General features: G+C 43.3%; 1 protein-coding gene across 7 annotated transcripts in view; it reads right to left on the reverse strand.

The window, feature by feature from the left end:
• USP42 (ubiquitin specific peptidase 42) overlaps positions 1–14,516 on the reverse strand; it is a 71,641-nt gene that overhangs the window by 2,799 nt on the left and 54,326 nt on the right. For 5 of the 7 annotated variants that reach the window (XM_061600108.1, XM_061600107.1, XM_061600105.1 and 2 more), the window contains exons 11-16: positions 11,455–11,555; positions 9,407–9,560; positions 6,864–7,616; positions 5,421–5,512; positions 2,176–3,465; positions 222–537 (exon numbers count right to left, since the gene is read on the reverse strand). In XM_061600108.1, coding sequence (XP_061456092.1) covers positions 222–537; positions 2,176–3,465; positions 5,421–5,512; positions 6,864–7,616; positions 9,407–9,560; positions 11,455–11,555 — 2,706 coding nt within the window. Of the gene's footprint in view, positions 1–217; positions 538–2,175; positions 3,466–5,420; positions 5,513–6,863; positions 7,617–9,406; positions 9,561–11,454; positions 11,556–14,516 lie in introns of all 7 variants that reach the window. The other 2 variants (XM_061600110.1, XM_061600111.1) reach the window with 1 other exon arrangement.

Genomic DNA, 14,516 nt, shown 5'->3' on the forward strand with positions numbered 1-14,516 from the left:
CCCCAGGGAAGGAGGTTAAAAAGAAAGGTTGCTCTACCACAGCCTTTGCCAACCTGGTGTCATCCAGGTATTTTGGATGACAACTCCCATCAACTCCAGCCACCACACTGTACTGGCTGAGGCAGATGGGAGTTGTAGTCCAAAACATCTGGAGGGCACCTGGTTGGCAAAAGCTGCTCCCCAAACACAGTTTGTGATCTCCCTCCAAGGCTCTTACCTACATTACGATCTGTAGATGGGCAGGAACTCTCGCTGTTGCTACCTTCTAAGCTCTTTGTTTTCTGACAAACCGTCTCTCTGTCCTCGGGAGCCCTGCCTTGCCTTCTACAGGCCTCCAAAGAAGATTCAGTTATTTCCCACGTTTTGAGATTCTTGGTTTCCAAGCTGGTTGGCTTGGGAAGGTGAGGAGCTGAAGTTTCGTCATAGTCTTCAGATTTCTTTGTACGCTTCTTTTTCTTCTTCTTTTTCTTCTTATGCTTATGCTTGTGAGTCTCAGCCTCGGAGCTGGACATAGACAGGTCTGAATCCTGGTGATACCTGAGGGAAGCAGAAGCAAGTTAACAGGAAAATCCACAGTGCAGAAGCAGTTACAGGGCCTTCCACCAAGCAACAGGTTCTTTATTCAAAGAGGAAGGTATCCTGAGTGGGTTACTCCTCCCACTCATTCTGGGGGTGGGGCTATGCAGATGAGCAGAGGCATTGTTCCTTCCCGTGGGAGCAGGTACCCCCAAGTTTGGTCCTGCTCACTTCATAATGACAGGGTGATTTCAGAGTTCCTGCTGATTGGATTTTGAACCTCCCCGTTTCACTAGCCAAGCTAGAAAGGGAGGTAGCCTTCCTTGGGGAAGGGCCACAGCTTAGCATTGTTTTGAGTACAAAAGACCTCAGGTGCAATCCCTGGCATATCCAGATAGGATTGGGAGAGACCCCAGTCTGCAACCCTGGAGAGCCACTACCAGTCAGTGTAGACAGTACTGAGCTAGATGAACCAATGGCCTGACTCAGTTTAAGGCGGCTTCCTTCATTCCTATTCAGTTAGAGGAGAGGTCATTTCCTCTCACTGAGGAGGGCTCAGGGTGACAGCTAGCATGCAACTCGCTCTGCTGTGAGTCATGTGACCCTGCTGCTTCTATTGTTTTTGTTATCCCACCCTGGGAAGAAGAGCACGATTATCCCCATGTTACAGATGTGGAACTAAGGCTTAGAGGTAAGTGACATACCTAAGGCCACCAGAGATAATACATGGGTTACTTCACATTCATACTCAGTCCTCAGTTTAATTCACCAACACCACAAAGTTCCATTCACTTTCTTAAGCAACAAAATCAACGTCCAGTCCCCTTACTACAATTTAAATGCTGCTAAAATGACCCTGCTGAAGATTCCACTGGGGGGAGAGGCTAACCTAGTCTCCGTAAGAAGCAGGGCCTTTTCTGCTGCAGCCCCAGAGCTTTAGTACATCCTCCCCAGGAAACACAAAAGGGCCCTTTCTTGCTTTCTTGACAGAGGTGACTTAAGACTCTCCTCTTCCAGCATGCCTTTGACAGTTGATCTGCTAATATACCCCTGTCCTGAGTGTAGTTTAGTAAACATTTTGTTGAACGTGCTTGATTTCTGAAACACAAGAGGCTGCCTTCTACCAACCAAGTCAGACAATTGTGTCCATCTAGCTCAGTACTGTCTACAATGACTGGCAGTAGCTGCAGGGTCTCTGGCGGAGAAAGCTTTTTCCATCTCCTCCTAGTAGCTGCAGAACTCTTTGAACTGCAGATGTTGGGGACTGAGCCTGCAACCTTCAGCATGCAGAACTGTGTGCTCTACCACTCAGCTATATAGTTCCTTCCATTGAAAAGCAGTATCATTAAAAATGAAACAAAAATAAAATAAAAACTCTGGCACACCTCAGAAACCACCACATACACAGGTACTGTACCAGCTAGTTCAAAGCAGCAGCAAGTCAATTCCCAACAGTCCCATTTTGGAACCATATACAACATTAAGAGAAAGGCCATAAAGCTCTACAGTATCCACTGACAGTCCTACTCATAGTAGATCTACCAAAATGAATAGACACGACTAATGTTGGTCCGTTCATTTTGATGGGTCTACTCTAAGTAGAGAGTTAGCTGGCAACAACCGTTGGCTTTTATCCTCACCACCCCCCTTGTCACAAACCTGTAATCTCTCTCTCTGTGTTTATCTTTTAACTTCTTCTTCTTCTTCGACTTCTTGTGCTTTCGCCCTCTTTGCTCCTCGAGAGACTCAGTTTTCAAGAGCTTCGGGTGCCACTTTTCCAGGGGGTTCTCCCTTCCCTCAGGGCTCTGCCATCTCCTTTTCCTCTCCTGGTTATGAGTCCATCTGCTTTTATAATAATCATATTTATATGGGCTACTGTAAACATGACTTGATTTGTTATAGTCTCTCTCGCACTTAGTGAATTTTCTATCCTGATTATACCTGGGGATGTGGGAAGAATGACAGTAACTGTAAGATCTGCAGCTTTCCCACCGCCTGGGGACATCCTGATAATGCCGCTCTCTACTCCAGGACTGTTCTCCTTTCCCATAGCAATGCCTGGTCCTTTCAAGGTCTGTTTTGCCTCTGCTGCGAGATCTGTAAGGGGGATATTTTCTCAAGCTCCTCCCAGGATCAGGGCTGCATGGGAATCTGTAATAGCTTGCATTGTAGTAGTCTCGTCGATAATGCTCCTGCTTTGCTCTCTCTCTGCTGTAGGAGCACCTCTTCTTGGTGTAGTGCCCCTCCAGCAGGCTCTGGCCAGCTGCCTCTTCCTCCTCCTCGCTTTCAGAGCGCTTCCTTTTTGAACGGTAGTGCTCTTTGACTATTTTTTTGGAGTTACAAACTTTCTGCTTGAGGGGAGAATGGGATTTCAACTCTTGCCTTTCTGTATTTCCCTGGAATTGTTCAATGCTCTCTCCCAATCTGTTGTTGTCCTTTGTACACACATTTCCCCTGGTGGCGTCCAGCCTTGCAATGGAAGAGTCATCAGGAGGGAGGGCATCCTCACAGCTTTTCACACTGTCTTGTGCTTCTAGGCATTTTTCTGCCACATTTAGAGCAGCAAGCTTTGGAGAACTACATTCACTGTCAGACCTTGTAAGGGGGCTTTGCACCCCTTTTCCTGCTGTCCAGGCTGCTCCTCCAGCAGGCTCCGGGCTCTCTTCCCAAGCTGCTTTCTCTTCTTTTGGTCCTCTCGTCTGTTCAGTGTGGTCCTCCATGTTGCCTTCCCTAGGGAATTCTTCTGCTCCTAAAGAAATTGATTTAGACTCCTGTTGGCCGCCACTTTCCAGAGGCATGTTTTCCGTTTCAGCAGCAACCCTTTCACAGGGGTCTTCTGTAGTAGAAGTGATTTCGGGGTCTGAAGGGGCCAAGAGGGTCTTGATGTTGTTGGGAAGGGTGCTAGGTACCTCTTCAGAAGAACCATCTGTTTTTTCAGTTCCACTAGCACTGCATCGGGGAAAGAGAAAGAGACTTACTGACGTAAGCAAATATACAGTAAACATTCCATATATGTTAACACTTTTTTCAACTCTGTTGTTTACAGACTCACTTCTCTGTGATGACAAAGTGAGCTTCTTCAGGCCTGCAAAATCTTATGAATAAGGAAACCACACACAGAGAACACGATCCCTGACCAATCACTAAATACGGAAGAACTAATGAAGTCAAGGTGTAGATGAACATAGCATATTTATTTAACATATGTGTGCAAGAATTTAAAACTATATCAAAATATGATTGTCTATCAGCATATGTGAAAAATATATATTGTGTTCATCTAGACTAGGCATGGGGAACCTTTGGTCCTCCAATTGTTGCGGAACTACAACTCCAGTCAGCCTACTAAGCCTGGTCACTGGCCACGGATGATGGCTAAAGGTTTCCCCACCTGATCTAAACTTTGATTTCATTTGTTTATCTGCAAAATCTTAAGCTACAATAAATTTCTTACATCTTTACAGTTCCACAGGACTCAAGTTATCTATATATAGTATATCCTTATTGAGCAATATGTAAACTTGCAACAACTTTAGATAGCAGGATCTTAGAAGAGGCATCTTCCCATCACCCTCACATGTGAGAATGCATTTTCTCCTGCAACATATACCTGCACCATCTAAAATCAATAATTTTCAAAATTGTCAGATGCACATTTATACAAATATAATTGATCAATTAGTCAATTACTGAGTTTAAGGTTTTTTTAATCACGGACAACCCTAACTGATATTATATAAAGGGGTGGGGAACCTCTGGCTCTCCAGTTGTATTTTGGACTACAACTCCCATTATCCCTGACTATTGGCCATGCTGGCTGGAACTGATGGGAGCTAAAGACCAACAGCACCAGAAGAGCCTCAGATGTGCCCCATCCCCAATATATTTAAGAAGCATGGTGGATTAAATAAAGCATGTAGCCACAAAAACAAAGATATATAAGTCCATGCATTCTAGGAGTAAAAAAGAGAAGTATAGAAACTACAGACTGTATGACAGAATGGCTTTGCATAGTTTTCCATGAGGTATTAACACTGCTACTGCAGAATGTTGATAAAGTAAGATTTTAATATCTTGTTCCATACAGTGTCTGAGAGTCTTTATACTTTTATATGAATTGTTTTTTATATTGTTCTGGTTTGCTGTATTCTATATGTATGGTCTATGACCAAAATAAATAAATCAAGTTGCTTGGATATGAAACTAAGAAATATGTTCAAGAAGCACAGAAGCATTCCAAGAACAGTTTTGAAGCTCAAATGTAAATCTTTTAAATTTAAAGTTAAAACAGATTATTTGTATTATATACAGGTCATATTTGTATGCATCAAATTTGTTACACAAACAAAAAGAAAAATAAGGAAACCATGTATTTATCCAGTTTGACTAATAATACAATCGGCTAGATGAGCCGTTTTATAGGCTTGTTGTTTATTATTATTTGGGATTTCTGGGGTGGGTTAGGTTTTTATATTGTATTACTGAAGGATGGTTTATGAATTGCTGTTAATATTGTAATTTGCTATATGCATATGTTTTTATATTGTATTTATATTGTGTACGTCGCCCAGAGTGTCCGCTTAGGCGGACAGATGGGCGACTAATTAAATAAAAAAAATTATTATTATTGCTACCCAAACGTCAGAAGTTTTAGAAGAGATACCAATTAGACTAATTTCATTACTATTATATAGCACCACTTACTGGAGTACGTTAAAGTAAGATGTACAAAACTTCAAGTTGCTGAACAGAAGACATAATCAAAAAGACCTGGGCTGTCCACAAACTGTCCACCTGTTTCCAAACACATAGCTGCATATTCTACAGAGTCAGATGCCCCCAAATGCTGTGTGAAAACACACGTCTGAATGAAAATGTATTTGGAAAAGCACAAATGTTTTTACCTTATTTCCTCTGATGAGGTTTTCAGTTGACTGTATCTGAAAGAGTCTAAGATCCTGTCTTCAGGGACTGGTGGCAAAGCTGTAGGCACACCCTATTGTTGAAAATGGATAAGGTTAACACACAGTATCAACTGATAAGACTGTTTTAGGCGCTTGTGAGAAATATAGTGCCAAACTTCCTCCCATTGGTAAGACACGGCTAAGACAATCTCTCACCAAGTACAATGCTCAATAACCACTAAAGAAATGAAATAAAAAGGAGCATAAAAGTAGATGCCTTAGTATAAGGCCACTAAGTCAAAAAAGGCAAGTTCTCCATCTAGAAGAGCCAGATTCTTCTGGTATGAAGAAATTACACCAACCTTTGCCAACCTGGTGCTCTCCAGATGTCTTGGCCTACAGTTCCCATCAGTCCCAGCCAACAGTTATGCTGGATTACATACATGAAGCAACTCTGCCTATACTGACTTATCTCAATAACCTCTCTTGCTGCCTGTGAGATGACACTATATGCAACACTGGATACTACAGATATGCTGTCCCATCCCCAGCTTGCAAGTGTTCAACAGGCATTGCTTACACACTTTTCAGGCCGACACCTGCTTATTCAGAAACCAGAAATCCACAGGATGCCACATTCTGCATTGGATATTAAATTTCACAGTGCAGCCTTCCCCCAGCCAGTGTTATAGCTGACTGGCTCTTATAGGCTAGATGCTGTAAGCCATGTGTAGGAACCTCTGGCCTCCACACGCTGCTAAACGACATCATCCTTGACCATTGGCCATGCTGACTGGGACTGACAGTAGGAGTACCGGGTTACAGAAGCCTGCCATAGTGCAATGGTAGATCTGCAGGGTGTCCCCAGCCATGTCAGTATGCCACAAGCCTGATGCAGAAGGCAATAGTAGTTTGGAAACTGGGAGCTGGTCTCAGAAATATCCCGCCAGTGTGGATAACTTTCACCTTTCATTTGATAGTCGTAGTCATCTGCCCCAGTGCCAACCATGATTAATGCTAGACCCGGGCTCCCATTTTAGCTAAAATATGGATTTACAAAACCTGATGAAGAAGTGAACAGATATGGGTTAACTATGGTTAACATCAGTGCAGATGGAATGCTAAAGCATTGTTAAGACACAGAAAGGAAGAGCGAGGAGGAATTCATGGCAGAGCAGAGAGGGAAAGGAGCACACCTTATTTTCAATAGCTCCTACTTTCTTTGATCTATATCCAGCCTTTCTTCCACAGAACACAAGACCATGTACATAGGATTCCCAAGAAGTCTCCCATCCAGGCACCAACTACACTCAGATCTCCTTAGCTTTAGCAAGACTGCTGCATCATGTGGCCTCAAGACCTCACCCTGGAATATGGACTTGCAAATCAGTTTGGTGCCACACCCACATCACACCATAGAAACCGCAGCAGCAACATACTCACTTTTCCAGGCAACCCATTTGTTTTGGAAAATGGGTTTTCTGCTGATTTAATGGGCTTTGCTTGGCAAGTGAAATCGTTGCATATCTGTCCGTTTTGTTTAGGGGCATCATTTAGACTAATAGAAACGACAACAGTAATGTTTTTCGACACCTCATGCTGTGGTACCTCCTTTTCAGTGTTGTGGCAAGACAAACAGGAGCTCTCCAAAGCGCTGGCTGCATTATTTTCCATTAAAATGCCATTGACAGCTGTGGTGTGGCCATTCTCTTTCACCAGTCCTTTGGACTCCTCATCGGAGTCTTCAGAAGACTCTGCCCCATAAGGGACCAATGTGCTTGGGTTGAGTTTGGACTTGCCATTCACTACCAACTTGGAACAAGATTCGCTAGGAGGCATTTGTTTGGGGACTTGGTTAGGAGCCGATACTGTAGATGCGCTTGAGGTAGATTGCACTGCAGAAGAATTGGAAATGGTTGAGGAAGGGGCTGGCTTGTTAGGGTTATCCAAGCTACAGCTGATATGAGAGACACTTTGGCGAGCAGACAGCTTGTTATTGTGAATACTGATGGTTATTTTTTGCTTTTTGGAAGGATCGGGAGTTGCAGCAGTCGTAGGCCTGTTCATTGTCCAGTTTGGGATGGACATGGCAGGTGGAGCAGAAGACGGCCTGGTGAGGGTGACATTACTAGCGATTGCCACAGAACTGCTAGGAGTTTCTTTCATGGATCCAGTTCCATTCAAATGATTCAAATTCTGCAATGATAAAAAGGAATCCCCAGAGAAAGGTGAAATCTATGACATTTCAAGGCATTTGGCAGTTTTGTGGCTTATTTTTTGCCCTTATATTTACACTGACTCAATTCCAAAATACCCCAAACCATAGTTAAATTTCCTCAGCTATGGTTTGACATGATGCCTGAACTGACAAACTACAGCTCATAGTGAAGGCTGGATTGACAACCATAATTGCAGCCTAAGCTCTGCCTCCAGACACCACTGCAGAATGCTGATGTGAGTGAACCAATGAACCTGAGCAGCGAGAGGATAGAAAACAAAAACAAACTGCTTCAAAGCATCTTGACCTGGAACACATGGAAGTTCAACAACATGGTTTGGGTTCTAAACTATAGTTATAGTTGCACATTAAACCATGGTTAAAATGAAATAACCTATGTTAAATCCTCAAGTCACAGTGGCTCAGTTTAGACATTGTGCCAAAACCTGATTTATACTGGCCCAATTTGCATGTCACATTTAGCCAGTTAAAATAAACTATAGTTTAACATGAACAAGCGGTGTGCTAGTGCATGCTGCTGAAGTAGTTGGCGCTTTGCTCTTTCCTCTTTTCTGCAGCTACTGCACCAGGAAGGAAACAAGGCATAGTCCAGCTTGTGATCACTTGTGTACCTGGGCTCATGGTTTGTTGTCCTTAAACAAATCTTGGCTTCTGCTTGTGATTTGTCTGGAGAGAAACAAACCACAAGCCTGGGTTTGCATGCAATGACAACCTACCTATGGCTTGTTTTGTTCCTGATAAGGAAGCAACAGAAATGGGGGAGAAGTGCCTATGATTTTACCTACAGTAGAACTTCGCTATAATGAGGGGGTCAGGGGACAGAGCATGTGCCCATGTTACAGGGCTTCCATGTTATAACAAAAGCCACATTCTGTAAACAGTATTTTACTCAGGGGACATTATCATACCTGCAGTATATCCGAATCCGCAATTCAGTGAGCCATGCTATAGCGAGGTTCAACTGTAGTTTATTTTAACTATGGGTAGATATGATGTGCAAACCAAGCAAGTGTGGACCATGCCTTCTCATAGTGTTTGAACTGAACCCACGGTGAACTTGAGGATTTTAAAAAGGAGCCTTATTTTCCTGCTTCAGAGCAGGAAACATCTGAATTCTTTTTCAGCCTATCTGGACCAGGGATAAAGAATCTGCTTTTCCATGTCACATATGACAGAAAGATAATCCCAGCCCACTCAAATGTTATGGTACACATTCCTAGGGTGATCCCATTGACAATGCCTTGCAGAAGGGCAGATCCTGTCACTTGCTATTCTGGAGCAATCTGGCTAATGGGAGTAGGGAGTCTTGCTGCATATCAAAAGGCCTTGGTTTCTAATAATTTGACACATCAACAGTCTTCACTAGAGCAGTGTTTCCCAAACTTTTTTATTTATTTTTTGTTGCTAGACTACAGTTCCCATAATTCCTGACCATTGGCCATGCTGGCTGGGGCTGATGGGAGTTGTAGTCCAGCAGCAAAAAATTAAAAACGTTTGGGAAACACTGCACTAGAGGAACAAATGTACATTCTTTGTCCTCTCGAAAATCCAAATTTCGTTACTGATTTTAGAGCAAAGGTTCTGTAAACGTTTTGACATTTATTTATTCCCCAAGTGTTTTACCTGCATTGCAAGAAGTGGTACAGAGGAGTTACTAGGATAACTTTATTTTAAGTTAAGGCTTTCAGTAACCTCTTGCTGTCTAACCAGCTTATTTCACCCCACTGGCTCCAAAAGAGAGAATTACCTTAATCATATGCGGGGGGAGTTGTGGTCCAATAAATCCTGGTGCAGTTTGCTTATTATTGACCACCCGCTGACTGATAACAGGTCGGGGAGAAGACTGCCCAGGAGTGTGAACGGAATGAATGTGGTCGCCGCCATTTTTCATGTCATGGGACCTAATAAATAAAATGAAATATTGATCCACATTTATTGACTGGGGTTTTTTGGGGGGGGGAGGCGCAAATCTGTTTCTTCCATGAAATGCTCTTGCTTCCTAAGAGTGTATACTTCTTTCTCATATCTGTATCTCACCCTTTCAGTCCAAGTCTTACACTCTAACCACTACAACACACTCCCATGGGTGGCGGCGGTGGTGGCGGCAGCAGCAGCAGCTCCAGCTCCAGCTCCTCTTTCCAGGCAAAACACCATACTGGACTTGTTGCTCAAGTTGTCCAGTTAACAGAGGGGAAGGTAGCCTGGCATGTTTTAGTGTCAATTAATTGAGGTTGCCCAACTGGCTAAAAACAGCAAACATTGGTCAGTTTGTGTTTCTTCATCACCCACCTCCGTGAAACCACTGTATTAGATGCAAAATAATTAGTGTGTGCAGACGGGTAATTTCATCCAGTAACTAAAACTATCTCTGGCCAACAGGTGTTCATTCACATACACACACACACGAACATACAGAGCCATGAACAAAATTGCAGTCTGGGAGCTGGTGGAACGAGATCTAAAATGGTCGTCCAGAGAGTGCAGTCAATTATCTATGATATTCCATAAACTACTGAGCGGGATACCCTGAATATACAAATATAGATCTACATCTGAGTTGCTGCAGATCAGGGTTTCAAACACAACTAGCCATTAAATGAGTCAAAAAGCAAACAATTAAAACACATATCTTACAGGCAAGTAACACTGGAGCAATCAGCACATTTCTTAAAAAAACTGAAATTTTTACTTGCTACTGTTGCGCGGCAGAGACGTTTGCCAATCAATGGTAAACCACCCAGAGATTTACCAGGATATCTTTACCTATAGAATCACAGAATAGTAGAGTTGGAAAGGGCCTATAAGGCCATCAAGTCCAACCCCCTGCTCAATGCAAGAATCCAAATCAAAGCATTCCCAGCAGATGGCTGTCCAGCTGCCTCTTGAATGCCTCCAGAGAGCCCACTACCTCTCTAGGCAATTGATTCCATTGTCGTATGGCTCTAACAGTTAGGAAGTTTTTCCTGATGTCCAGTCAAAATCTGGCTTCCTGCAACTTGAGCCCATTATTCCGTGTCCTGCAATCTGGGATGATTGAGAAGAGATCCCTGCCCTCCTCTATGTGACAACCTTTCATGTACTTGAAGAGTGCTATCATATCTCCCCTCAATCTTCTCCAGGCTAAACATGCCCAGTTCTTTCAGTCTCTCCTCATAGGGCTTGGTTTCCCATCCCCTGATCATCCTTGTTGCCCTCTTCTGAACCTGTTCGTTTGTCTGCATCCTTCTTGAAGTGCGGAGACCAGAACTGGACGCAGTATTCAAGATGAGGCCTAACCAGTGCTGAATAGAGGGAAACTATACTTCTGTTAATGCAGTCTAAAATAGCATTTGCCTTTTTTGCAGCCACATCACACTGTTGGCTCATATTCAGCTTGTGATCAACAACAATTCCAAGATCCTTCTCACATGTCGTATTGCTGAGCCAAGTATCCCCCATCTTATAGCTGTGCATTTGGTTTCTTTTTCTTAAGTGTAGAACTCTGCATTTATCCCTGTTGAATTTCATTCAGCCCAATGCTCCAGCCCATCAAGGTCCCTTTGAATTTTCTTTCTGTCTTCCACGGTATTAGCTATGCCCCCCAATTTTATATCACTGCAAATTTGATAGGCAAATCAACTTTCTGCCTGCCCCTGATTTAAGCCACAGAATAAACAATTTCTCACAACCCAAAGGCTTTGGATGTTACTAACAACCATGCTGAGAAAGAGACAAGTGTTCCATTTGCTAGGTGGGAGTAGATGCACAGCGAACCAGGAAGAGAAGGAAATTGACTCGTAAAGCATTTGGCATTACCTGATATAAAAAAGCACATAAGCTTGTTGATTCAGTACAGTTCTGATGTCACTATTTGAGACGGTGGAGTCATTCATCTGATACCACTGTCCATTACTGGCCTGCAAAACAAGAAAAAATATTTCTGGTTACAACACTGCAATGTTTTTACAGTGTTTAAGCACATGGCAGCATCTCATCTCAAGGTACTTTTGGATGAAGTGGTTTTCTAGATTAGTGGTGGGGAAAGTGGTGGCCCTCCAGTTGTTGCTGGACTACAACTCTCATCATGTCCAACCGCTGGCCATGTTGGCTGAGGTTGATGGGAGCTGGAGTTCAACAACACTTGGACAATCTACAACAGGAGCTGGACTGATGGACCTCTCAGAAGCTTTAGATATCGACTGTAGTATCTTCTCAAGTGTCCTCCTGGGTTGTAGGTGAAAGTCACTGTTGAGTGGTGGGTACTTCCTGGAGGTGCTGCTGGAGGACTCCTAGGTCTCCCCCACAAGGTTCTGTTCTCCACTGCCAGGATTCCATCAAACACAGACCTCGGAAAGACCTCTCTAGAGAAAGAGGCTTGGGGCCCCACAGAGAACCCCACTCCAACCAAAGACCAGGAGGAATCCACAGTAGTCCAAAGGGAGATTGAAGAGCTACATGTCAGGGACCTTACCCCCCATGGACACATCCTGACCTCTGCCTTAATCCCTAGTTCTCCTCCATCACCCCCTTGGGCCACAGGAGCAGGGGTGGCAGAAACCCCAACAGGAAGCCTGGAGGAATGACCATAGGCCTACCAGACAGCTCTATCACCAGGGATCTACTCAGGAGGATGGAGAAGGTGCAGTTGCAAAGCAATAACCCAATAGAGGACTAGTTAAAGAAGGAACTGCTGCTCTCCTAGTCTCCACTGGACCTTTGCTGGGTTCCTTTCAAGCCCATTATCTCCAGTTCCCTCACTCTTGCACTCCCTGGTTCAGCTCCATATCTTCCTGGCTCAACTCCTGCTTGAGCTCGGACTCTGATTCTAGCCTCTACACCAGGTAATGGTCATGCACATGCATGCTCTTTAACATCTACATGAAACTGCTGGGAGGACATTATCCAGTTTTGGAATTTGCCGTCATCAGAATGCAGATGACACACAGTTCTACCTCTCCTTTTCATTAAAAGCCAAGGAGGTTGTGGAAGTCTTGATGCCAGAACTGAAAAGCCCTTCTTCTAGGGTACCTGCACATCATAATCTCAGGTAGTGGAGGGACCCCAAGTAGTGCCTTCAAAATGGGATGAAGGGCCTGGGGAAGGCTCATATGGGGGAGAAGCAAAGAGTTGTAATTTCTGAGGTACAGGAAGCTAGAACAAATTTGAAAGCAGTGCAGCCCATATTGGCTAACTAGCTTTTCCAAATTACTCAACCTTATTATTAAATTATTCAAGTGTACTAGATATCATGTTTAGCAGATTCTAAAGAATCTAGAACCAGGAAGAGAAATGAATGTGTTTGATGGCACTTTTGAGACTAACTTTTAAGATGCTTTTGTGTAAGTGACAACCTGCTTCTCAGATGCCGTTGAAACAGGGAAAGTAAGGTGAAAAAGTGACTAAGAGTTAACTAATATTCGAAAGTTTTTAAAGGAACAGTTAACAGTATCAGTTGATTCTTTATAGTATGCCAGGACACTATAATCGCTCTTCAGCCTCTGATTAATATAGACAGATTTCTATATTGAATTTCTGTTCAAATATCTTGTTCCATGCATCCATACCATTTGGGACAGACATTTGTCAGCTATGTCCTCTAATCAACAACAATGTATGCAGATCCAATGGTACCATTCACCACATCCACGAATGTCTCCCAATGCAGCGAAATTAATTTCATGCACCCAATGTCCACCAGCAGTTCACATTGAGCAATGTATATCCACAGATTTATTTCCTAAACTCTTAAGCTTCTGAGCAAGGCAAGTTCTGTTATTCAAATTTCTAGACAAACCCAGGAATGAACAAGAAAAGCAGTCCCAATTTTCACTGAAGAACGGTGCTCTCCAAACTTGGCAGGAAGAGAAAGTCTGTCCTCTAGTGGGTGAAAAGTGAGATTAGCACAATGCAGTGCTGCTAGCTATACCACTAGTAGTTAAATATTTATAGTTTAAGTAGGTTAGCAAGGAACTGTTTGCAAAGGGAAGGGGTGATAGTGGGAAGAGAGACAATTTCCCAGAGCATTTAAGTTTTAGGGAAGGCATTCACCTAGGTTTCCTTGTGAGCAAGACTGATGCTAGAAGTCTATGGCAGGAATGGGGAATCTGTGCCTCTCTGGATTCCCATCAGCATGGGATGATGGGAGCTGTAGTCTACCAACATCTGATGGGCCACGGATTCCCCATCCCCAGTACATGGTATGCTCCTATTGAAAGGAAATTAGAGAGATAGTGGGATGTAGCACCGAGTATCAGTCTAGGAGTGGGGAGACAAAAGGTTCAAATCCACTGTCAACTGTGAAGCTCACCCAAGGAAGTCACTCTCTCGGCCTAACCTACCTCGTAGGATTTTTATGAGGATAAAATGGGGTGAATGGAGAAAACTACGCAGACAGCTTTAAGCTCATTTGAGAAAAGGCAGAATATCAATGTAACAAAACAGAGCAATTCTGGCAGTCCATATTGGTTATTTAGTTTCTCCAAATTATTCTACATCGTAAGGACAGGATCACAGTTATACTGGCAGAAGAGTGCAAAGCACAATCTACCATTATAAAGGCTGAATAGTTTGTTAAGAAAACCCAGAAGATTTGTTCAAACTGTCTGTAAGTTTGCAGAGACAGTTTCCTGTGTGTTAAGTGCCCCACTCTGCCCACATTTCAGACAGATTCGCTAAGGAATGGCTGAGATCTAGCATCTTAAAAGAATCACCATCTTGGGCAAATCTGGCTTTTTTCAATTTCTGCCAGGCATAACGTACCTTAAGAGGTCCTCCCCTCCCTTTAACCAAGTCCAAATATTGAAGGGAATAGCAGAGGCCTTCCTGTTCTGTTAAAAATTCATTGTATATTGATCAAGTTACACAATTTTAAAACCTCA

The sequence above is a fragment of the Rhineura floridana genome, chromosome 17, assembly GCF_030035675.1.
Source record: "Rhineura floridana isolate rRhiFlo1 chromosome 17, rRhiFlo1.hap2, whole genome shotgun sequence".
Lineage (NCBI taxonomy): Eukaryota > Metazoa > Chordata > Lepidosauria > Squamata > Rhineuridae > Rhineura > Rhineura floridana.